Source organism: Biomphalaria glabrata, chromosome 8 (assembly GCF_947242115.1).
Source record: "Biomphalaria glabrata chromosome 8, xgBioGlab47.1, whole genome shotgun sequence".
Taxonomy (NCBI): Eukaryota; Metazoa; Mollusca; class Gastropoda; family Planorbidae; genus Biomphalaria; species Biomphalaria glabrata.
In genome coordinates, this window is record NC_074718.1 from 22,610,791 (window position 1) to 22,633,703 (window position 22,913).

The following is a 22,913-nucleotide window of genomic DNA, read 5'->3' on the forward strand; positions in this document are numbered from 1 at the left end:
TTGAAAGCTCATATAGCTATATACTGTTTAAAATGGGATATGACTAAGTACCGTTTCAAAGTACTGTTTGGGGAGTGGAGATGAATATGTACAGATTAAAATGAGATATGTCTATATTCAGATTGAAATGAAAAATTACTATATACGAATGATATTAGATATGCTTTTGTACAGTTTGAAATGGGTTGTAATCATATCTACTAGTCGACCCACGGAGTAGCATACGCCGCTATTTTGCAGGGCCGGCCTTAGGCAACAGCTTCCTATGCGACCGCCGTGGGTGCCGCACTTTCAAAGGGCCCGCGCTAATTCTAGGTGTAAATTATTAAATTAAACCATTTCATAAGTTATATAACAAATTTCCAGCGGCCTCTTCATTTACCAGGAGCTCCTGGAAATCTCCTGAAATTGCAAAATATACGAAAAAGTGCTGGAAATCTCTGGAAATTATTAAAATCTTTTGAAAACGCATACAAATCTCCTGAAATATATAGACAAAAATTGTCATTTTGGGGGGCCATTCAATATGGAAAACGCTAGTCCTACGAGCGATGGGGAAAAAAATGGCAATATGGAATACCCGTAATTGTGGAATCTGGTGAAAGAAGCTTCTCGCGCCTCAAACTAATGAAGAATTACTTGAGGTCAACAATTCTCAAAGATAGATTGAAACATTTGGTAATTCTTGCTATTGAGCGTGATCTATGTAGAAAATATAATGTTTATGATATACTGTATAACTTCTCTAAACCCAAGGCACATAAAGTAATTCTGTGCGTAGTATAGAATGAGTAAAATGCAAATACGAATTTATTTTCTAATATAAACTCTTAATCACTTATTATCCGTATCCATACCTAAATTGGCCCCCCAAAATCCGTTTCGCATAGGGCCCCACAATGGTTAAGTCCGGCACTGCTATTTAGTGACGGGAGAATACAGAGTAGATTAACTGTTCTCCCCCCCCCCCTCTCTCTTTTTTTTCCGCATTAAAGCTAGGTGGGGTAACTCTAGTCAGACTTGCAGAAATAAAAAAAAAGATTTTTCCATGACTTCTTGGTCACAATGGTTAAGTCCGGCCCTGCTATTTAGTGATGGGTGAATACAGAGTAGGTTAACTGTTATTCCCCCCCCCCCCTCTCTTTTTTTCCGCATTAAAGCTACGTGGGGTAATTCTAGTCCGACTTGCAGAAATAAAAGAATGATTTTTCCATGACTTCTTGGTCACAATGGTTAAGTCCGGCCCTGCTATTTAGTGACAGGTGAATACTACTTGTTCTCCCTCTCCCCTCTTTTTTTCCCCAATTAAAGTTACGTGGGGTTACTCTAGTCCCACTAGTAGAGTGATCTGTTCTGTACTTCCTGGTGTCCAAACTGTTGAGCCATGAAGAGAATTATAAATAAGTTCTTATTCAGCTCCACACTCGAGTGAATAATTTCGGAAATGCGCTCATGTTAAGATTGGAATCAGGCTTCCTACCCTCGTGTTCACCATGTGAAAAAGAAATACAGAGATTTTGACAAGGTTTCACATTTTAACAAGGTTTCACATTTTGCCCCTAGGCCTAAGAAAAGAAATGAAGTTGAAGTTACACTGATCAGATTAGTTCTTCATATAAGCCGTTAGCTCGTTTAAATACAAGAATGGAGAAATGGTTTTTGTTGACTAGTTATAATTACTCACAAGTAGGTTGTTGGTGGGTTTTTTTTATCATGTCACCGCCAACATTTTACAGCTGACCTGCAATCCGATGACAATGGACCACAAGAAGTACTGCTGTACACAGTGGTGGAAAGACATATGTTAAGCAGGGTGAAAAAAGGGACGCAAAACTTCTTCCGTAAAGTATCTGATTTGTAAACCATTATCTGGCATGCTGACAAATACCGACACACAGGAAACTTAAACCCGCCCCGCCTCTGTACCACAAGTCAAAGGGCATGTAGATGGAGATTTTGTATTCTCTCAAGTGATTCACTATATTTTTGTTTATATATGTTGTTGTTTTTTTGTTCCGTGAAACTTGAAAACGATCCCTCTTTAACATGACGAGGTAATTAAAAAAGAAATCAATTCGATAGCACTTGTATGTAAAAGGTGACAACACAGAAACACAGGGAGAACAAATGAATGGTGTCCAAGTACTCCCCATCATTTGATGCTCCAATGAATGCCCGTAGTAATGAATCAATTCTAGTATCTGTCACGAGAATTGGAATGGCCAGTAAATTCGAGTATCACTTTCCCCTCCCCTAAGCCTCAATAAATAGACTTATTTATTGACACTCTCTAACAATTCTGCTTTTCAGCTTTGAATCGAAATATCTGATAGGCTCTATGATATTGTTTGGCCGGGGCCCTTTTTTCTTCTTACAACTTTCAAATCCTAACGCTGGACCTACGCCCCTCCCTTTATTTTTGCTATTTCAATCAAACTGCCAGCATTTCAGCAGCAACTGTCCTATAGATCGCAAGGTCTGAAACTATTTAAGTTCTCTTTACGTCTTCTTCAGGGGCTTTTCTTTGGGCCACAAATGTGTGTCCCTCAGCATTCGTAAGAGCTCTCCAAATGTCTCTTTCAGAGACCATCTTCTGACAGCTACCTTTCTCTATTCCTGAGTTGATCATTACCGCGCTTACGGGTTACGCAGTCTTCCTTTAAGCCCGCCAAAAAAGATAGCCTTTGGCATGCGGTCGTCCCTACTCTGGGATAAGTGTCCGACATAGCGCATTTGTCGAATAATAAGTAGTGCTTTTATTCCGTCCAGTACTTGGGAGTTCAATGATCGAATATCTAAAGCCACACTGTATGGACTGGATTGTCTAGAAGAAAAAACTGCTACTCATGAAGATGTTATTTAGTTCATCTGAAATCTGGACTCTTATTTAGCTAGTTTATGAACTTGAGAATTCTAGCATCTGATATCTAGAAATTCTAAGATTAATTTCTCTATATCAATCGCGAATTCTAAGACCTGATATTACTTAGGAATTTTAAGACATGATATCTCTATTTCTTGGGAATTCTAACATCTAATATCCTGAGATCCGTTATTCCAGTTCTAAAAGTGAGACATGACATTTTTGAAATAGATATGCTTATAGAACTAAGAAAAGTAATTATTTGGTATGTACACACATTTTATGGAAGGCATTGGATTATTACTTGGGATACAAATTGTTAAATATCTTTATTTTAATACTCTGTCAACATGTCTTGGAAAGTCCATAATTGGGTATCTTTCCTACTTGAGGGTTAAATGATACATACTTTACATCTTTAACCATTCCTTGGGAAGTCAACAATATATCTCTTAGTTGGAACATCCAGGAAGTTCTAATACATTCCATTTCAAGGCAATACTTGGGAGTTCAGTGATCGAATATCTCACACCACAAATGAACATCGTCGCCAGATTACCCAGAGACAACAAAAGAGATAAGGACACAGCGACGGCCATTGGCCGCTAAGAAAAATCAATTACTTCTTCTTTTGTCCAGACAGACGTTAGGATTTGTTGATCATTATTTAGTAAATCTTTGTTCGTTAGTCCTTCGTCAAAGTAACGGGGATTAGGATCAAAAGTTTTTCTTAGTCATAGCGAAACAAATACGCTCTTTAGAGTGTACAGCTTGATTGATAGAGTGATACTGACAAATTGACACTGCGCCACATCGCGTTCAACGCTCTAATACTAGTATTATTTCTATAATCATTGAAATTCTAATCAGAAAAATGAATTCTTTCTAACAAAAGGGGGGGGGGGGGGGAAAGCCTATTAAAATAATTTTGATGTTTACAATCTGTTGAAACGATCCATTTTTGCTTGTTTATTCTATGGTATTCAAACAAAACAAATAACTATGATAGACCACAAAGTAATTTGCCGATCTAATATTGATTTTAGTGTTCTAACTGTGCCAAAAAAATGTAGATTTCACAAAACAACAAAACATACATGATTTTTGCGATATAATTATGCCTCGTTCTAAGCGTTGAGGTGTTGTAGTTTTTAAATATGAAAGAAGAGTGAACCTTTAAGACCCACTTTGATAGCAGTTCAAAAACTCATTGCATTAGCTTGAGAAATGTAAGATCCACTTTGATAGCAGTTCGAAGACGCACGAAGTATTGACCTTGATACCTCCAGAATAAAAGAGCGCTACACAGGTTGAGCTGTTGATGAACTTTTAGGGTGGCCATCCAACAACGTTGGTCCAAGGCCGTGAGCTCCTCCATCGATTACAGTTCTAGACAACGGCTGTAGATAGAATGACGACCATAGAGCTAGTACTCGAGTCCAATAAACACGGTGTTTTTCTCATAGTAGACACTGAACAAAAGAAATACATAGATCATTCAATGAACTAACAAACAATTTCAAATAAAACTAGAGAAGTTTAGTTTCATGTTTTTTTTTAATTGTTTCATAAACGTAACTCACGTAACGTGTGTGGAAGTAATGAGGGTCCAAAAACATTTCAATTTGAAGCGCCATGAGTCCTTTACAGTACATTTATTACAGCGATGACATGCCTTCATTCCCATCAACACTGGCCTAGTTCCAGTCTACGTCAAACAGTATCGACCTGTCTGTACAGACTTCTCTTTACATTTCCAGGGTTTGTGTTAATAGTGATGCACCATCTCCAAGGTCTGTCATGCCCCCATTGACTGGAGCCTTAATGTGCTAGTGATACTGGCAATAACATCCTCACATTTTGTTTTGAAAGGTCATCCAATGTTTCACCTTTTCACTCGAGTTCAGACTGACTTTATATTTAAACTAATGGGTTGTTATTCATAGTTTCGTCTTGACCAATATTTTCCGCTTAACTCTATTCCTTTTGAAGACAAAGACTACGGTAAGGAAGTTCACTATGAAAGCAATGCATACAATTCTGATAAAGGACTAGTTCAAACTAAAGAGACATATTCATTTCTTTTCGTCAGCAACAAGTGTTGACTAGAAATGTTGATCTTTTCCTGAATGAGGCCTACTTACAGCACAGAATAAACGAAAAAGTGTTAATAGGCTTAAATCCAACTTGATATAACGTCAACAAAGATATTCAAAAGTCTCAACAGCGCTTTATCTTTAAACAAAAATGATTCTAAAACTTACAGCTGTATTCTCAACCTGTTACATCCATCTTGGTCCCCACAAATAACAACCACAGTTAGTTTTCAACTGTCATTAAAACATTTAGTAAATAATTTTTTATAGATACTGTCCAGTTCATTATAAGTGTTGTAAATATAATAACCAAATGAACCTCAGAAACATCATTTTATTTAACCAAATGAAGATCTCAGAAAGTTCTGTTTGTTTAACAAAATGCAAGCAAAGTACCTGAATCTTTCTTCTTCTGCTTCTACTACGGTCAGACAAATATATACAGTGACATCTGTTTCACACCTTATGTATATAGTTTATCAAGTATTTTATGATTGTTAAAAAAAAAAACTGAAACTATTTTCATATCTGTAGTTTTCCCAAACTGTGTTTGAATCGTTCAAATGTTATCCATTAAAATGTGTTCAAGACACACCTTATCATCAGTCTATTGGAATGGAATGGGTTTAAGACACACCTTATCATCAGTCTATTGGAATGGAATGGGTTTAAGACACACCTTATCATCAGTCTATTGGAATGGAATGGGTTTAAGACACACCTTATCATCAGTCTATTGGAATGGAATGGGTTTAAGACACACCTTATCATCACTCTATTGGAATGGAATGGGTTTAAGACACACCTTATCATCACTCTATTGGAATGGAATGGGTTCAAGACACACCTTATCATCACTCTATTGGAATGGAATGGGTTTCATACACTACTAGGTTCTGGGAGAACATCGTACAAACTAAAGTCCAACAAGTCAGATATGTAGAAATATGTAGAGATATGTAATGTAGAGATCTGTAGAGATCTACGTACCAGATATTGTTGCAGGAATTTTTGTTTGTTTTTCTTTCAATGAAAATGACAAGATTTGGAGTAATATAAAAAAAAAAAGAAAGAAAAAAAGCTTTCGGCATTTCGAAAGTAAGACTGACCCCAAGTGTGGATGTATCGACACATTGGAACTTTCATGAGGCAATGTTATTAAATCAACAAACACAAGAGTGTACTGGTTCTTCTAATTGAGTTCCTGAAAAGGTTTATGAAAGCTGTGAGCGGCAAGGTGATCTATGGCTGCTTACCATGATCAACTTAATGGAGGGAAGGAAGAAAGGTTTTTGGCATGAATTATTTTCTTTGTTTGTAGCAAAGCTCTATCTTAACAAAAAGACAAAACAAAAAACATGCGCACTTGAGAAAACCGAGTTCTTTAACGTCTGTTAAGAAAGTTACCTTTTTAACATTTGCTTAGCTTAGACTAGTGATGCAACCTAATTCCACCTGTGGGACATGTTAATTTCGGACACGCGTGCCACAAGCCTAAAAAGGTAAAAAAACGAAATGAAATGAACTAATTAAGTTAAATAATTAGTTAGAGACCCATGCATGTAGTAGTTGTATTTAATAAATAGGATACTTTTTCTTTTATTACGCGTCGTAACTGGCTTAATTTCTTAACTGCATATGTGGGCAACATTGTAGATAGCTTTACCAACGACTCTTTTTCTGGTCTCTTTTTGGTCAATATTCCCATCGATTATCTAGACGTAGTTTAACAATCTTTTATTCGCGACTCAAACTAAGAATGACGTCATATCTGTTTTATAATGCCGTTTATTATTATTATTATTTCTATGTTATTGCTTTTAAACGGGCTCACTTTCTAAAAACCCGTGGGCCGGGGCCAAACTTCCATTCCTTTGTCCGGCCTTGTTCTCCCCGAACATTTCCAGCCAATACGAAACACAAAACAAAACAACTTTGACGTCACGACATTTTAAAAAGAGAATCCAGTGGAGGTAAATCTTAAGTAACGTGACTTTAGGTCAGCTCAACACCAGTAATGGACGGAACCAATCACTCACGACAAACTTTTCACACCAAGGTCAGAGGTTGCTCAATCTCCGCCCGCCTGTTAACCTTTCAAGAACAAGTTAGTGCGCGAGACATGTTAGTTTGTCACCACGCAAGATGTATCAGTTTCTTGTGTGACCCTGTGCAGTAGTTTACCACAGATGGTGTCAGAAGATTAATGAACACTGAAGTAGTACATTGGCTACACAGATACAGCTAGAGCTGACATATTTTACCACATTCAACGCAGACAGAGTCGATGTCTGTCTACTTATGTTTTTTAAAAGTCTTTCTCATTTGGGAGACTAAAGTAGCCGATACACTTATTTCAAGCACTACATTTTCACAAGTAATTTTAGTATTTGTCATCTAAACCTGCCAGAAAGAGAGAGCCGATCCCGAGTTTTCCATACCAAAACCGCTAATTAAAAAAAATTTTTGAACAATATTTTGCTTATGTAAGAAAACGAATACTTTATTTCGAAGGGTAAAATCTAAGAATACAACACACAAACTGAATGAACTACGACATCTGATATCCGACTTGGAGCATGACAACAGAATGAAATACTACACCTGAACCTGACATCCAACTTGTAACATGACAACTGAATTTTCTTCTCCTTCTCATTTTACATGTTGGAGGGTCAGATCAGTAATCCTACATCTGTTGTTTGCAGATCAGGCAGTGGTTTGCAGATCAGGCAGTTCTATGTTAAGGAGGGTTTTGGGGCAAGAGTCTTGTTCGGGCCTCTTGATATAGTATGCGAAAACAAACAACTTGCAACATGACAGCTCACATCCAACTTGCAACATGACAACAGAATAAAATATGACACCTGACATCCAGCTTGCAACATGACAACAGAATGAACTGTAACAGTGAATGTTATCACATAGGCCAAAATGAATACGTTTGTCTCGTTCTTTCGTCCCAAGTCATCCTGTGACAGCCCGAATCACCCAACAATGAACATAGACTGAAAATGGTCAGTGAAGTGAACATAAGAAAGTTACTGATCAGTGAAAGGGACTTTGAGTAAAGAAACTGATCAGTTAAAGAGTCGATACGGGACACAAGATTTGACTTACAATGGATTCCTTGACACAACTGATTGTGGCTACAAGTAGTACTGTGTGTAGCTCTGTTTCAGTAGATGTGGTAGTGGCACTTGTTCACACACCTTGAAAACATGCTTTAGGTTCACTAACAACAAAGAAGAAAAGACAAACTCACAAAATCCTGCTTGCATTATATGACACTAAATATACACGAACACAGGATGCTATCATAATACATGCGTCACATAAATTACATTGCGAAGAGAACATGTCAAAAAAAAAGAATGTTGTAAGACCTGCTTTCCAAGCGGTGAAAATGTCGAGGTCACGAGTGGGTATATCTTTACTCACCAGTTGACCTTGACGCGTACTAAGAGTGCTCTGCTACTAATTAACCCTCGCTTTGTACGTTTTCGTTTCTTCTGTTCAAAACAATGAGCTCCATTTCAAACTGAACAATTCTCATTCACAATGTGCTATTTAAATTACAATGAGCTCCATTTCAAACTGAACAATTCTCATTCACAATGTACTATTTAAATTACAATGAGCTCCATTTCAAACTGAACAATTCTCATTCACAATGTGCTATTTAAATTACAATGAGCTCCATTTCAAACTGAACAATTCTCATTCACAATGTACTATTTAAATTACAATGAGCTCCATTTCAAACTGAACAATTCTCATTCACAATGTACTATTTAAATTGAAGCGATGAAGGAGAAAAGATCAGTCTTCCAGTTTCTTCCTGTTTTCAAGCCTTCGCTGATGACAACATTGTCTTCAAACTTACTGAAACAAAGTCATGGCACTGAAGTCATCACTGAAAATAGAACAGCTTTCAAGGTTTTTTGGGAGAAGAACATTGTCTTCAGCCATAAAAGCAAAGTTATTTTACACTGCATCACGTACAACTGCTGCCAGTGCCATGCCATGAGATTTATATTACAGGGCGAAAAGAAAAGATTCGGATCATAATATTAACAAAGAAACAACAGTATACACTTCATGACAGCAATGGGAAATCCATTTCATGTACATACAGTACAGTTCAATGCGATACAGCTAGAGCTTGACGGTTACATATTAGCGATTAAGTTTAAAAAATGTAAGAATATTTTTGTTAGTTAAAAAAAGTAACCTTACAACTAATTTGTAAAAGTAAAATAGACAACTACAACGGACTTATTATCGCAGGTTATGGTGGTCATAAAAAGATACAACTAAGATTGTCATACGATATGATGTTCATTTGAGAAAGCAACTATGATGTTCATATGACAATACAACTATGATGTTCATATGACAATACAACTATGATGTTCACATGACAATACAACTATGATGTTCATATGACAATACAACTATGATGTTCATATGACAATACAACTATGATGTTCATATGACAATACAACTATGATGTTCACATGACAATACAACTATGATGTTCACATGACAATACAACTATGATGTTCACATGACAATACAACTATGATGTTCATATAACAATACAACTATGATGTTCACATGACAATACAACTATGATGTTCATATGATAATACAAATATGATGTTCATTAGAGAAAGCAACTATAATCTGTATATGAGAATACAAGTAAAGAACCAGAAGTTTATGGAATATTGAGCACTTGTATATGTGTACAATTTCGATCAAGTGTTGTCCATCAACAAAACCTCTCAATACTACAACAAAACTGAATATATCTAGCTACTCCAGGAGTATAAAAATGATAGTGCAGGAAGAGTTGAAATGAACTTTTTTTTTTCGTTTTGGCATGGATTTAGTTGAGTCTCAGGAGAATGAACATTCGGAGATTAATTTGTGAACGGTCTGGACATAATAGGCCGATTAGTTTTACTTGAACCCAACACACAGGGATATACTATACTAACTAGAGTTTTACTAGAGTCTAGTTTAAACCAGCAAGGACTCAAGCCCGATGCTACTTATAAATTCAGTAAGTTAACATTCAAACATATTCAGAGTGTCTTGTGATATCCATTGTCTATCAGTGGGGAAAAGGCACTATCCTTTCCCTTGAAAGTACACAAGAAACGTGAACGGGTAAGGTGCGCTTCTACACTGTGGGACAGACTGAAACTATTTGGTATTGTTTGAACACGAGAAATTCGAGTGTAGTCACTGTTTAGTGAAGATAATCTCACAGTTTTAAATACGTTACTTGCAATACCTTCAGTTAGGAGCAGCAGAAAAAATGCAAGCATCTAAAAAAAAAAAGTATATCAATAAAACCCTCTAATTTATAATAAATAGGTTCATGAATAAAACACACTCACTTCTAACAGGTTTAGCAATAAAACCCACTCTACTCTAATATATAGGTTTAGCAATAAAACCAGGTCATTTCTAAAAATTTTAACAATCAAGCTCTATCAGTTCTGATGTGTAGGTTTATCAAAACTGTATCTAGCGACAGAAACTAGCTTTTACGTGTTAGGTGAAGTAAAAGGCTTTCAATACAACTATTTCAAGATGTTTCAAATCAGTGGTGAACAAGGTTGATCACGGGAAATCGCAGCTTCTAAAAGAAAACCAAATCAACTCTCCAATGAAAGGACGCAAATATCGTTTTTATTTATTTTTTTTTAATTTTCCTAGTAGACTTTTCAAACTGCATCCAGTTACACAATTAATTGTCACACTTTCAGATCCAACGAATTATCTACAAGAATGTGGAAAAGATGAAAGGAAATCAATGTCACTCTCACCTGTCCGTTATCAAGAAATCTTGATTGGACTTCGAAGTTTCCCTCCCTACCCTTCCAAAGTGTTCCCCCACCCTTTCAAAAACAAAAACATATATTTGTAATGGGATAACGTTGTTTCATTTCCAGACCAAAGTCAATCAACTAGATAGATCAAACTTCAAGAAACATTGGTACTGCTGCTTGATCTAGGAATTGTATTGGAAAGTTTAATTCAAATCAGTGATACAGAAAAACATTTTGAAGGAAGGAGGAGAGAGAGAGTGAGTGAGAGAGAGAAAAGAAGTTTTTTGTTAAAAATGATCTACAATGAACTGGAAAATTTATGTCAAACATTTTTTGTAGACCAGGAATCGAAACGCGCATCTCAGACTGATCTACTCCATTTGTTAAAATGTCTGAAATACCTGCGTTGTGGGCAGAATTTTGCAGAGGTGTCATCTTCAGGGGGAAAACGTTTGCAGCTTTTAAATCGAAAGTTGAGATCTTTATCAAAGTCAATGTTAAATGTTAATAAGAAAACTGGGGGGAGGGTACAGAAATGTCTGTGTGGAAAAGACAGGTAGATCTTGGTCTAAGCAGACAGACTGTGATCTGTCATCATGTAACTGCATGCAGAGCATGTCTGACTCCATTCAACCTAAAGCACCCAGGCTTTTCTTGTCCTACAATGACAACTTGGAAGGTTATGCAAAGTTGTTTTTTTTTTATGTTTATGAACCAGGTGTGATGTAGAATGCTGAGACCTCAAAGCTCGTGCGTGTCATTAAGCCTCGAAACCATTGAAATATCACTGTTACAAACTACATTATACAAACTACTTACATATTTAATTACGCAGTCCCAAGAACTGAACGAGAATTGGTCTAGATTTTGAAATGCTTCTTACTGTCTACTACGGACATACTTAAAATATAAAAAAGAGGAAGCGCTAGAGTGAATTCATTTGGTAATACGAGGGAAAGAAGCAGATTTTGAAATTGAAGGTCTCATTCATTTTATTAGTTCTGCTGTGGATATTTTACATTATCTTATAAAATACAGACGTTACTTCAAAAAAAAAAAGATGATTATGTCCTATGCGTGTTCCTAGGTCAATCTAGTCATGCATGTTAACCAATGACTTGAATTATTTTCCTTGTAGGCTCAGGCAACCCATTCCATGCTAGAATAGCACTATGGAAGAAGGAGCATCTGTACTAATTTGTCCTAGAATATGGAACAAGGAATGTGCCTTTATCTTTGTGTCTTTCGGAGTATTTTATTGGGTTTTGTTTTTTGTATTTGAAGATTATGATTCAATGTTTTATGTATGATTGCTAAATAGGGTTGTGTCACACTTAAATGTATGATTGCTAGATATGGCTGTGTCACACTTAAATGTATGATTGCTAGATATGGCTGTGTCACACTTAAATGTATGATTGCTAGATAGGGCTCTGTCACATTTAAATATCGGGGAGGGGAAAGAAAAAGGGAGAAAGAGAGATTTTTTTAAAATGTTTAACTTGAATTGACTAAACTTACTTGAAAGTATGTTGATGTTCCTGTACTAAAATAAATATTTCTGCTTTTGTTATTTCGTCATGTTTCTTGTAGTGGTTTTAACTATCCAATTCCATTTCGCATTTGCATTAAGTTAAATTACAAAAAAACAAAACACGTAGTTAAGTAACGTGTTCCATTCTAATGGTGCAGTATACTACAGGGGCTTGGCAACATGGCCATTGTCTCAGGTGTAAGGAAATAATTGACCTGAAAGTACTACAAGATGATGGTTTGGCTTCACAGGTAGCATCTAAGAAAACGAAACACTTTATATGTTATAGCAGATAAAACTGCTTGATCAATTCTATCTGTATATGACATACAGGACGCTATACAAGAAGAATAACTATATATTTTAAAATTGTGTTTTAGAAATGGCGTATGTCTATGAAAAAAAAAGTTTGCATATAAAAACTGTTTAAAAATGGAAAAAAAAATCGTTGATCCAAAGTGCACCAAATGAAAACAAAAAGTGACATGAATGTTTTGAAAAGTGTAGATGTTGTCCAGACATATTCGACTTACCTGTGATTAACCTTGTCAGATCTAAGATGTCCTCGTGAAGAGCGGCCTTGCTTCGGTTATTGGCCGCAGCGCATACAGGAAAGAGTGACTTGGCTTTGTTCTTACGTCTTTTGCTTTTGTCCGAGAGCTCTGAGGAGCAGAGGCACAGATAGAAAGGCATTGATCAAGTACTTGCCATTCAGGTAGAGGGCACCCCCATTTTCTTTTTCTCATTTTGGAAAGTGTGCACAAAATTTAACTCTGTCACTTATCCAGAATTATTGTTATTTCCAAATCCATAGGACAGGCAGAATATGTAAGAGTTAGTTAGACAGGCTACATCTCTTCCAACCTTGAATGTCAAAGAAGACGTATGGATTAGTTGGCTATTAAGCCTGTTAGCCAATGGATTTTTCAAGGAAAAAAGTGGAAGTGTACTTTAAAGTGTTCACTAACCCCACTGGCTAGATCTCCTCAATTAGAAATCTACATTTCAATTAAACCTGAGCACATGGACTTCATAAGGCAAAGTTTGTATTGTGTGAATAAAACAAGATACCTAGTGACACATGACAGGTGAATTAAATAGGCTTCGCAGTGACACATGATTGGTGAATTAAACAAGCTTCACAGTGACACATGATTGGTGAATTAAACAAGCTTCACAGTGACACATGATTGATGAATTAAACAAGCTTCACAGTGACACATGATTGATGAATTAAACAGGTTAGGGGTCCGAAGAAAGATACAAATAAATTGTACACAATTAAAATAATTTATTCGCGCTAACAGCCAGTTTATTTGATCAGATAATTGGAATAATAATTAACTTGCTCTTCACCACTATTTAAAATGTCTACAATAGACTAACGACATAAACCAAAGATTTAAAGAGATATTCTACTTTTACATATATATTGCAGAATGGGTATTGAACCTTTTTGCGCGTAGAAGAACTATAACCCAATCACAAATGAATCTATTCTAATACAGGAGCAGCTTCTTCAAGTCTCCTAAAAACGAGAAACTTAAAACCAAAGTTTTGAACAAGTAGACCACAAAGTCTGGTTTCAAAAACAGATTCCAATTTTATATCCTGCATTATGGGTCATTCTAAAGAAGTTATTGACTGCTTTCCAGTCTTGTTATTTGAAACAACGTGGATTCAGTGCTGTAATAAACCTCAACATAGAAAAGAAGCCAACTAGAAACTTGTGCTCGTGGAGACAACTAGCGGGTCGCTGGTTACAAAATATTGAATCGGATATCATCTAAATACACTCATAACATATCATCACGTTTATCCAAGTCATTCATGTTTTATTTGAAACAAAAGCTATTTCGATAAATACCCCTTACACAAAATGTTGTTTTTATTACATTTGTAATTTATATACTAAGCATTTTAAATGTATGTAGCATTTTCAGTTAGGGGTCCGTTGGCAAGTTTAGACTATATAAAGGAGTCCCCGGGTCAATAAAGTTTGTTATACAGTACACGTCAAGTTCTCAGAGAAATGAAACCAAAACGAGTTGGACTGAAATGTCAATGTGTACATTTCAGTGATGTACGCCTCAAGGTTCCAAAGGTTCCCACATTGGCTTCACGAGAATTCAAGTTTTGAAAAAGAAGTTCAGAAAGAGAAAGGAGTTCAAGAGTTTGTTAGAAATGAAGCGATTTAAATTTATTTCCGTTTGAGAGATTTCTATTTGACAACCTATAATTGGTGAGACAAGCTAATATCGGAGTCTTCCAGTTAATAAGTTTGAATCTCCATGTTAAATACTTTTGTAAATCTATTATTAAAATTAAGTTATATTGCGTATTGATAATGGGTGTTTAATTTTTTTAGTGATATTTGCTAGGAGAATTAAAGTGTTTTATTTCGCAAAGAGAGTTAGGCAATAATGAACGTATGGGTGCATGCAATTCTGGAGGATGGATGCAGTGATATTGGAGGCCATTTGCAAATGATACTGGAAGTTATAAGACGCCCATTATAGGAGATGGATGAAGGCAAATGCAGGAGAATGAATGCAGACAGTACTGGAAGATGAAAAAATGTGCAATGGGAGACTGAATGCAGGTGAAAATGGATGAAGGTACTACTGTGGGATAAAGGAGGACGATACATGCGATACTAGAGGATGAATGTAAGCGATACTGAAAAATGGAATCATGCGATACCAGAGGCAGGATGAACGATTTCTGAACTAGAAGTTTTAAATCTGATTAACTCAGATGAACGCCAGAGTGAACGACTTATAAAAAAAGGTAACTGTAGGAAGTGAAAAAAGACAAGTGCACTTTTCAACTAAAGTTCGGTGCACTTTTCAACAAAAGTTCGGTGCACTTTTCAATGTTCCAGACACAAAAAAAAAAAAGGTTGAGATCCCAGATCAAAGAAACACTTTACTCACAAGGTAAATACAACTAGGAATCGCAGGCACCCGAAAAGGACAGGTCAGAGCGACATTGATGCTGTGTGAGTGTACTTTCCTTGACTGTTGGAGCACGTGAAATGTAAGAGTGCTCAGTCATGTCTAATTCATACTTATTCAATAGTTCAGCGCAAACAACTTTCATCAATATATGTATATTAGCAAGGTCCTTTCATAAGTATCCGTTTGTTCTTACGTAATAGTAAAGATTCCGATAGGTTTCACTTCATTACATTGAAGTCCACTAGCCATCCTAGGCATGTTCAACTGACCATATTAGCATAGCAAGAGACGGTCAGGTTTGAGCTTCGTTCACTTCGTGGAATGTTCTACTGTGTTTCCATTTACAGTCCCATGTTTAGTGTGTACTATTTCATTCCTCTCTTTGTTCCGACCTACTGGTGTCTAGGCTTCACTCAGGGCAAAGTTGTTGTGAATCCAATTGAAAGGTGGTATCATGAATCTCAACAATGTTCTGGAATGAAATCACACCTTTCATCAAACGCTAGCAGGAATCTAGTTCCAGACTTGGAGACATCGTCCTTTGTCAAAGCTACTAGAACTGACAACACATTTGTTTTCTTTTTTAAACAATTAAATAAACTCTAAGCGCAAAATTTTTTTTTGAAAAGATTTTATGTTTATGAATACAGAAAAGAAAATTAAAGGACTCTAAAAACTACAAATAGGGCATGGCGCCAAGTGTCAAGAAGGTCTTTATGTCCAAATAATCTATCGGAAGTTATGACATCAATGTGAACTCGTTTCTATCAACTGACTCCGTCTGTCTGGGCATAATCTTTGAGACATTATTTCTCACACTTCCCTGTCTCGGATTCAATTCAGATTTTGCACAATTATTCATTGTCGATGACAATGATCAATCTAAAAATCACATAATTAATTAATCAATTAGTTTTTATCAATTGATTTTGTGATATATATATATATATATATGTCTATGTGTAAGATGTGGGAGAAAAATTTTTTACAATGCCTCTATTCAAATCACTCATTCATGGAACCTGAGTGGGTGGGCGACAGCTGATCTCAAAAAACGGCTCTAACGATTTTGATTATAAAAGTAACAGTTGATGTATATCGCTGAGAAAAGAATTACTAGCTCGTCGGCCACACGAGGAAAACTCCCATTAGACCGTTATAATTTTTCAAAGTAAAAAATAAATAAATGTAAATTTGGCTGGAAACTATAACTAGGTCTAGAGCTAACATGGCGTAATCAGCCGTATTACCGTAAATGCGATAACTGTGTAAATTTAAAGTTGCTTGAAGTTTATAAGCATTGCTTATATTTTTACGTAATTATAATAAGAATAACATCTAGATTCTAGACTAGATCTTTAAGATATCTAAATCAGAATTTTAGGTCTAGTAGTGTAAAATATCCATATAATGGACATATCAATTAATAATCGCACAAATATATCTTCCTTAACATCATATGAACAGGTTTCTTTTGTTATACTTTAAGACAGAAATGGTATAACGTTGTGCTGACAATAACAAATACTCTTTTCCTGCTACCTCACAGAAAAAAGACTTCATGGATGCATCCCAGGTCCAAGCACTGGCATCAAATAGACTTCATCATTGTCAGACAGTCTGATAGACAAGACGTCAAAGTCACCAAAGCGGAGCTGACTGTTGGACTGATCATCGCCTAATCTTATCTAAGCTAAAAATATGCATCAAACCACCTAGACGGCCCCAAGAATGCAAGCATGCATAGCGCCTAGATGTTGGTAAGCTCACAAACCCAAATATCAAGCAAGAGCTCATCAACAAACAAGACATTGAAATTAAGACCCTGAACATGAACAAGGATGTAAAAAACAGCTGGAATAAACTAAGGGATTCTGTGTACTCTCTGGCTAGCAGCGTCCTCGGTCAGCCAAAACGCAAGCACCAAGATTGGTTTGATAAAAACAATGTGCAAATTGAACAGCTTTTAACAGACAAGCAACTTTACTTTAAGGCCTTTCTGTGTAATCCAGATTGCCCCCAAAGCAGAGAACGCTACACTAATGCCAAAGGTGAGGTCCAGCGGAATCTGAGACTCATGAAGGAGTCGTGGTATAACAAAAAAGAAAAAGAAATTCAGTCTTATGCTGACATTAAAAATGCAAAAAATGATTTTAAATTCAATGAAAGCTTTTTATGGTCCTCAGCAAAATGGCTCATCCCCCATATTCAGTGCTGATGGAAACAAACTTCTCACAGACAAGGAGGACATACTTTTTCGATGGACTGAACACTTCAGTACCATCCTAAACTGTCCATCTAGCATTAGCGCCGAAGCCATCGCACGCCTGGAACAAGTCCCAATAGACCATTCACTCGCTGACCCTCCCCGGCTCAATGAAGTAATGACTGCAATATCCTACCCAATTACCATCTAGATGTGTCTATGAATATTTGGGCATATATCTATATATCTAGAGATTTTATTATCTTTTCCGATGTGTCTGCTTTTGCCAAGTTATAATTTTTCCAACTTGGTTGTCAGACCAAAAATGGTGTCGACCGGTGCGGACAGCACCCCTCGACCCCCCCCCTCTCCAGTGACGCCACTGCTTCAAGATACCTACCTACTTTCGATTAATATATTGGAGTAGAGAGACTATGAAATAAAAAAAAATGAGTCCGCATAACTAAATAGGTTTCCCATGCGAACAGCATAGGCCTAATACACTATTATCCACTAGTAGGTTTAGGCCTACTTATCCTGATCATAATCGCTCTATTTACTTTGTAGGTCTAGACTAGATCCATAATATAGAATGTATCTAGAATCTAGATAACTTACAACTAAAACGAAGTTCGTATCAAAATTATTTCAAAAACAACATTTGAATCAGTATTTCATTTAATGAGTTAGTTAATAAATGGGAAATATATTTTATAATGATCCATTCACACTTTTTTCCATTGCGACATTAGTTGAAATTTTTTTTGTACCAATGCGCGAATCTATGAATGAAGCTAGAGTTATTAATGAAAAAGTCTTTTTAAAAAAACTTACTTTTTCATTAAAAATTGGTGGTGGTGGTGTGTTTTTTTTTGTGTGTATAATTTTAAAAATGAAATGGTTCACTTTCGGAAAAGAAAAAAAGTAGCCGTTGCATCAGAACTTTGAATGTTCTAAAATATCATGATGTCCGATTTTCATTTTCTCTTCTAGTTTCTGAGATCTAAACCGGACTGACGGAAAGACAAACCACACAAAACTAATAGCGTCTTTTCCCCTTTCGGGGGCCGCTAAAAATGAGTGACTTCGTTAATATTTGAGCTATATGAACAAATTTGTTGTCATCCTCGTGACTTGTATTTAAATTTTTAAAAAATCTGTGACCGTTTTGTAAACTCGTTTTGACTACTTTGTCAAAGCTATGTGAATGTCACTCGCGTGAACCAGACTCATACGTTTCCATCACACAAGTAATCTAGTTTATGGATTTCGTTTTCCAGACAGAACAAAAAAAAAAAGTATAACTTTACAATGTCAGTTAAATGGCCTTCATTATTTTCTTAAAAAAAAAAAAAAAAAAGGTTTGTTGTATCCTTGGGCTAAATGATGGAGATCTACATCTAGATCTCTACTTGTCAAAGAGCATCACAGTCGTTGGACATTCACTACATTAGTTAACGGCAGACGTTTGAAAACCTTGAGTTGAGAGTTATCTCCCCGGAGGCGGGAATCTGAGTCAACAATGGTCATTGACGTCATGATTTTTTCACAGAAGGTATTCAGTGGATCACAGATATTGAGAGTACTCACCATTGTTACCACATAACAAATAGAGACGTGGACTGCATACAGCTATCGTTGTTTGCTAGGCGTTTGTTTGCTATATTGACTTCTGGTTTACTTTTTCCGACATTTTTTTTAAAAATAGAAATGTATCCGGGGTTATTCCATAACCTCAGTATGTGTATATTGAGACTGAAAGAGAAATAGACAGAAAGAGAGAGAGAAAGAGAGAGAGAGAAAGAGAGAATTGAGTTGGTAGGAGGGACTAGTCTGGGTGTTCCACTTTGTGTCTAGCGCAGGAACTGCTGGGCGGCGCTTAATGACGTCCAATTTTTCTTGACATCTCCACTAACTGCTACATACTCGCTACATACCCGTTGGATGCCAGGACACTGAGAAACGTTCCGAAATGTATCACCATTTGAATGCGAGACTCAATTAGGAAATCAGCTGCCACATTATTATTACAAAGCTTATAGTAACTCAGTTCGTTTATCAGTCTGGATGGATGGAATCGTATACATGTTATTTGTCCTACTCCCCATTCTCGGATCAAGTTGAACACTTGCACAATTATTCAATGTCAATGACAACATTAGTTCATTAATTTTGTTTTAAATACAAAATGCGGTAAGCTAAGCGGATATAAGCCTTGTGTACAAAATTAGTCATTCGCAAAAATGTTTTAACTAACAATAAATATGTATAAAACCTTTTGCTTTTATAAGTACTTGAATGAACAGCTAAGTGGTTTGCGTGCCAGTTTTTCATCATGGCAGTTTAGACTGAGCAACTTTAAAAAAAAAAAAAATAGCTCTTGATAAGGCAGCACAGAAACATTCTCCCAAATACCCCCCCCTCCCACCAACCCACCCAAAACTGGTACAGGAAAGTGATTTAACCAATGTGTAATGAGCATGAAAGTTGCGCTAAACAAAAACAAAATAGATGACGCGATTTCACTCAACATAATTTCTATTTATTTTTTTTTAAAAGTATTTTGCTATATTTTACTTATTTTCGCCAATTCTGTAACATTTACAATAACAAAACTTCAATGAACCGTTTTTAATCAATGCAGTGACCAAGATCTAGAGAGAAAAGCAATGGTTTGAAATTTTAAAATAAGTTAGAAATCGTTACATTGCCTTTAAAAAAACAAGGTTACAAAGACAGCCCCCGAAGTGGTCTAGCTAGTGACAGATGGACAGATCTAGACATTGGTAGAGGATAGAACACATTAGGCTGTAAAAAAATATACTTTTAAAAAATCATCAAAAAATGCAAATCTATTTTACAGGATGTGACTCATAAAAAAATATAGAAATATTTATTAACTAAACAAACATTAATCAATGATGTCCGATTTTCCTTTTCTCTTCTAGTTTCTGAGATCTAAACGGGACAGACGGACAGACAGGCCACAGAAAACGAATAGCGTCTTTTCCCCTTTCGGGGGCCGCTAAAAAACAGTCTAACGGAGTTAAGGTCACGCCGAACAAACTATTCAATTCGTCTTTAACTAGAACTTCTTCTGTTCTCTAGTATTTCAACTGCCAAAGACAGAAAGTGCATATCGCCTTGTACATGGTAGATCTAATAGATAGCAGTCTGGTGCAACACTTTCTATCAACTTAAGATGATGGTGTTCTGTTAAAGTTTCATCTTCTAATCAAAATTAAATAGCTTTCTGCTCTCTCTCTCTCGCTGGTCTATGTCCCTGACATTAGCACTGACTTTGATGAATGGCAAGCAGACAAGAGCGGGGGAGGAGAATGTTATTTTCGAGTCGGGAAAGAAATGCTCTCACCTTAACGGCTAGTAATGACATTGTTAGGACAAGAGACAAGAAACCAATAAACGGTTTTGGAATAGATCTAATTTTACATTGAGACAGCAAAAATATATTAAACTGTGTTGGGGGGTTGAGTTTTTAGCTCATAGGCACACTTTAGGCCATGTCGTGCCCGTAATCCCTTCATACCACAAGAGCTAAATTTTATATAGTTAAGTGATTAAAAACAATGTCTATTCACAGTTAAAAGATAGTAAAGAATTTAATAATTTAATAAAAATGTTTTGTAAATATTATATGTTCACAGTTTCACAGATCAAATCTTCGTAGACAACCCCACCTCAGAGACAAAGCCCAGTACCTTCCCAGGGTCGACACTATTGAATAGTGTTTTGAAGTTGTGCGCTCTAAAAAAATTTCCCCTAATATCCTGGTATCTGGGGCAATCAATATGATCCACCGTGAGGCGAGAGTCACAGTACTCAAAAAATGGGGGCTCCTCTCTCTTCAGCACAAAGGAGTGTGTGATTTAGGTGTAGCCAATACTAAGTCTGCACATGGTCGTGCTTCCACGCCTTGTCAGACCTTTAGATGTAAGCCGCCACCTGACATCCGCCACAGTCTGAGTTTGTTGTGGGTCTCAGCCTCCCACAGATCCTGCCACTCTCGATAGGTGGCAGAGGCAATACTCTGTCTCAGTTCCGAGCAGGGAATTAGGGTTCCTGACACCGCTTGATTTAGGGCTCTCTTTGCTTATCTGTCTGCTGTTTCGTTTACCTCTATGCCCACATGGGAGGGGATCCAGATGAAGGTGACATCTCTATGGTCAGCTGTTATTTAGTCCAACAGCTTTAGGCTCTTATGTACCAATGGAATGTCAGTCTTCATCCGCCCCAAAGCTTGAAATGCAAATTTGGAGTCGGAGCAGATTATAAATTTTCTCCTGTCTGATGCTTTGACGGCCATGAGTGCAAGCGATATTGCATGTAATTCGGCCGTAAAGATGGAGCATCCATCAGGTAGTCTACGGGAGATAGTTTTGTTCCGAAAGGAGGAGGCACACGCGACCTTTCCATCCCTTTTGGATCCGTCAGTGTAAATGGTGCCACAATCTCCGTAGCTCTCCTGCAGTTCCCTAAGGTGGACTTGTATCATGTCTATGGTGGATCTACCTCTCCTGAATCCACACTGAGACTCTGGGTAGACTCTAGAAGCTATCACTTGCAGCCTGGATAGTGCCACTCTAGCAAAGATTTTGCCAACTATGCTGAGGAGACACCCCTATAATTGTTGCAGTCACTCCGATCCCCTTTGTTCTTATATATTGTGACAATACTTGCGTCACTGCCAGCAGCGGCAGAGATTTTAGAGTTCAGGGAGCAGGAGTGATTCGTTGACCTTAATTACTTCCGCTTGGATGCCATCACTCCCTGGAGATTTTCTATTTTTCGTGCAGTTTATTGCTTTTTTGAGATCACCAAGACTCGGAAGCTCATCTAGGCATTCCAATACTGGAAGATCTGGTAGAGAAGCCAGGGCGACATCGTCTACTGTATTCTGTGTGGCATAGACATCGAGGTAGTGTTCTGTCCATCGTTCTAGCTGCTTGGTTTGATCTGTAATTTTTCCTCCAGATTTTGATTGGCTTAGACACTGTTGAACCAAGGGTCGCTTAAATGCAATCAAATAGAGCTTTACTATTTCTTAAGTAGAGACTTTCTTGAATTGTGTTTCAGGTATCCCTCGAAAAGTTGTTAGCACATTATCTAGATATTTTTTTTTTTGCCTCTTTATTAGCAGTTTTGAAGGCTTGCAAAGATTTTGGACTAGGTTTTGTCTTGTGAGCAAGGTGTGCTAGATTCGCCTCAAACCAGTCTATATTTTTGTGTTTTTGAGGCCCAAAGGCAGTAATTGCTAAACTGTAGATTACATCTCTTAATTTCTCCCATCTGATAGAGATGTCTTCTTCATCACTTATCAAGGGGATTGAACTGTTCAGGGGCTCGTTAAAGAGTGCAGACTTCTCTGGGTCACATACATGGTTGATATT

At 36.8% G+C, this 22,913-nt stretch overlaps 1 protein-coding gene across 1 annotated transcript in view; it reads right to left on the reverse strand.

Annotated features, from left to right (window-relative positions):
• LOC106054549 (gem-associated protein 5-like) overlaps positions 1 to 22,913 on the reverse strand; it is a 199,569-nt gene that overhangs the window by 116,918 nt on the left and 59,738 nt on the right. The window contains exon 18 of the mRNA XM_056038406.1: positions 12,873 to 13,001. Within this exon, the coding sequence (XP_055894381.1) occupies positions 12,873 to 13,001 (129 nt within the window). The remainder of the gene's footprint in view (positions 1 to 12,872; positions 13,002 to 22,913) is intronic.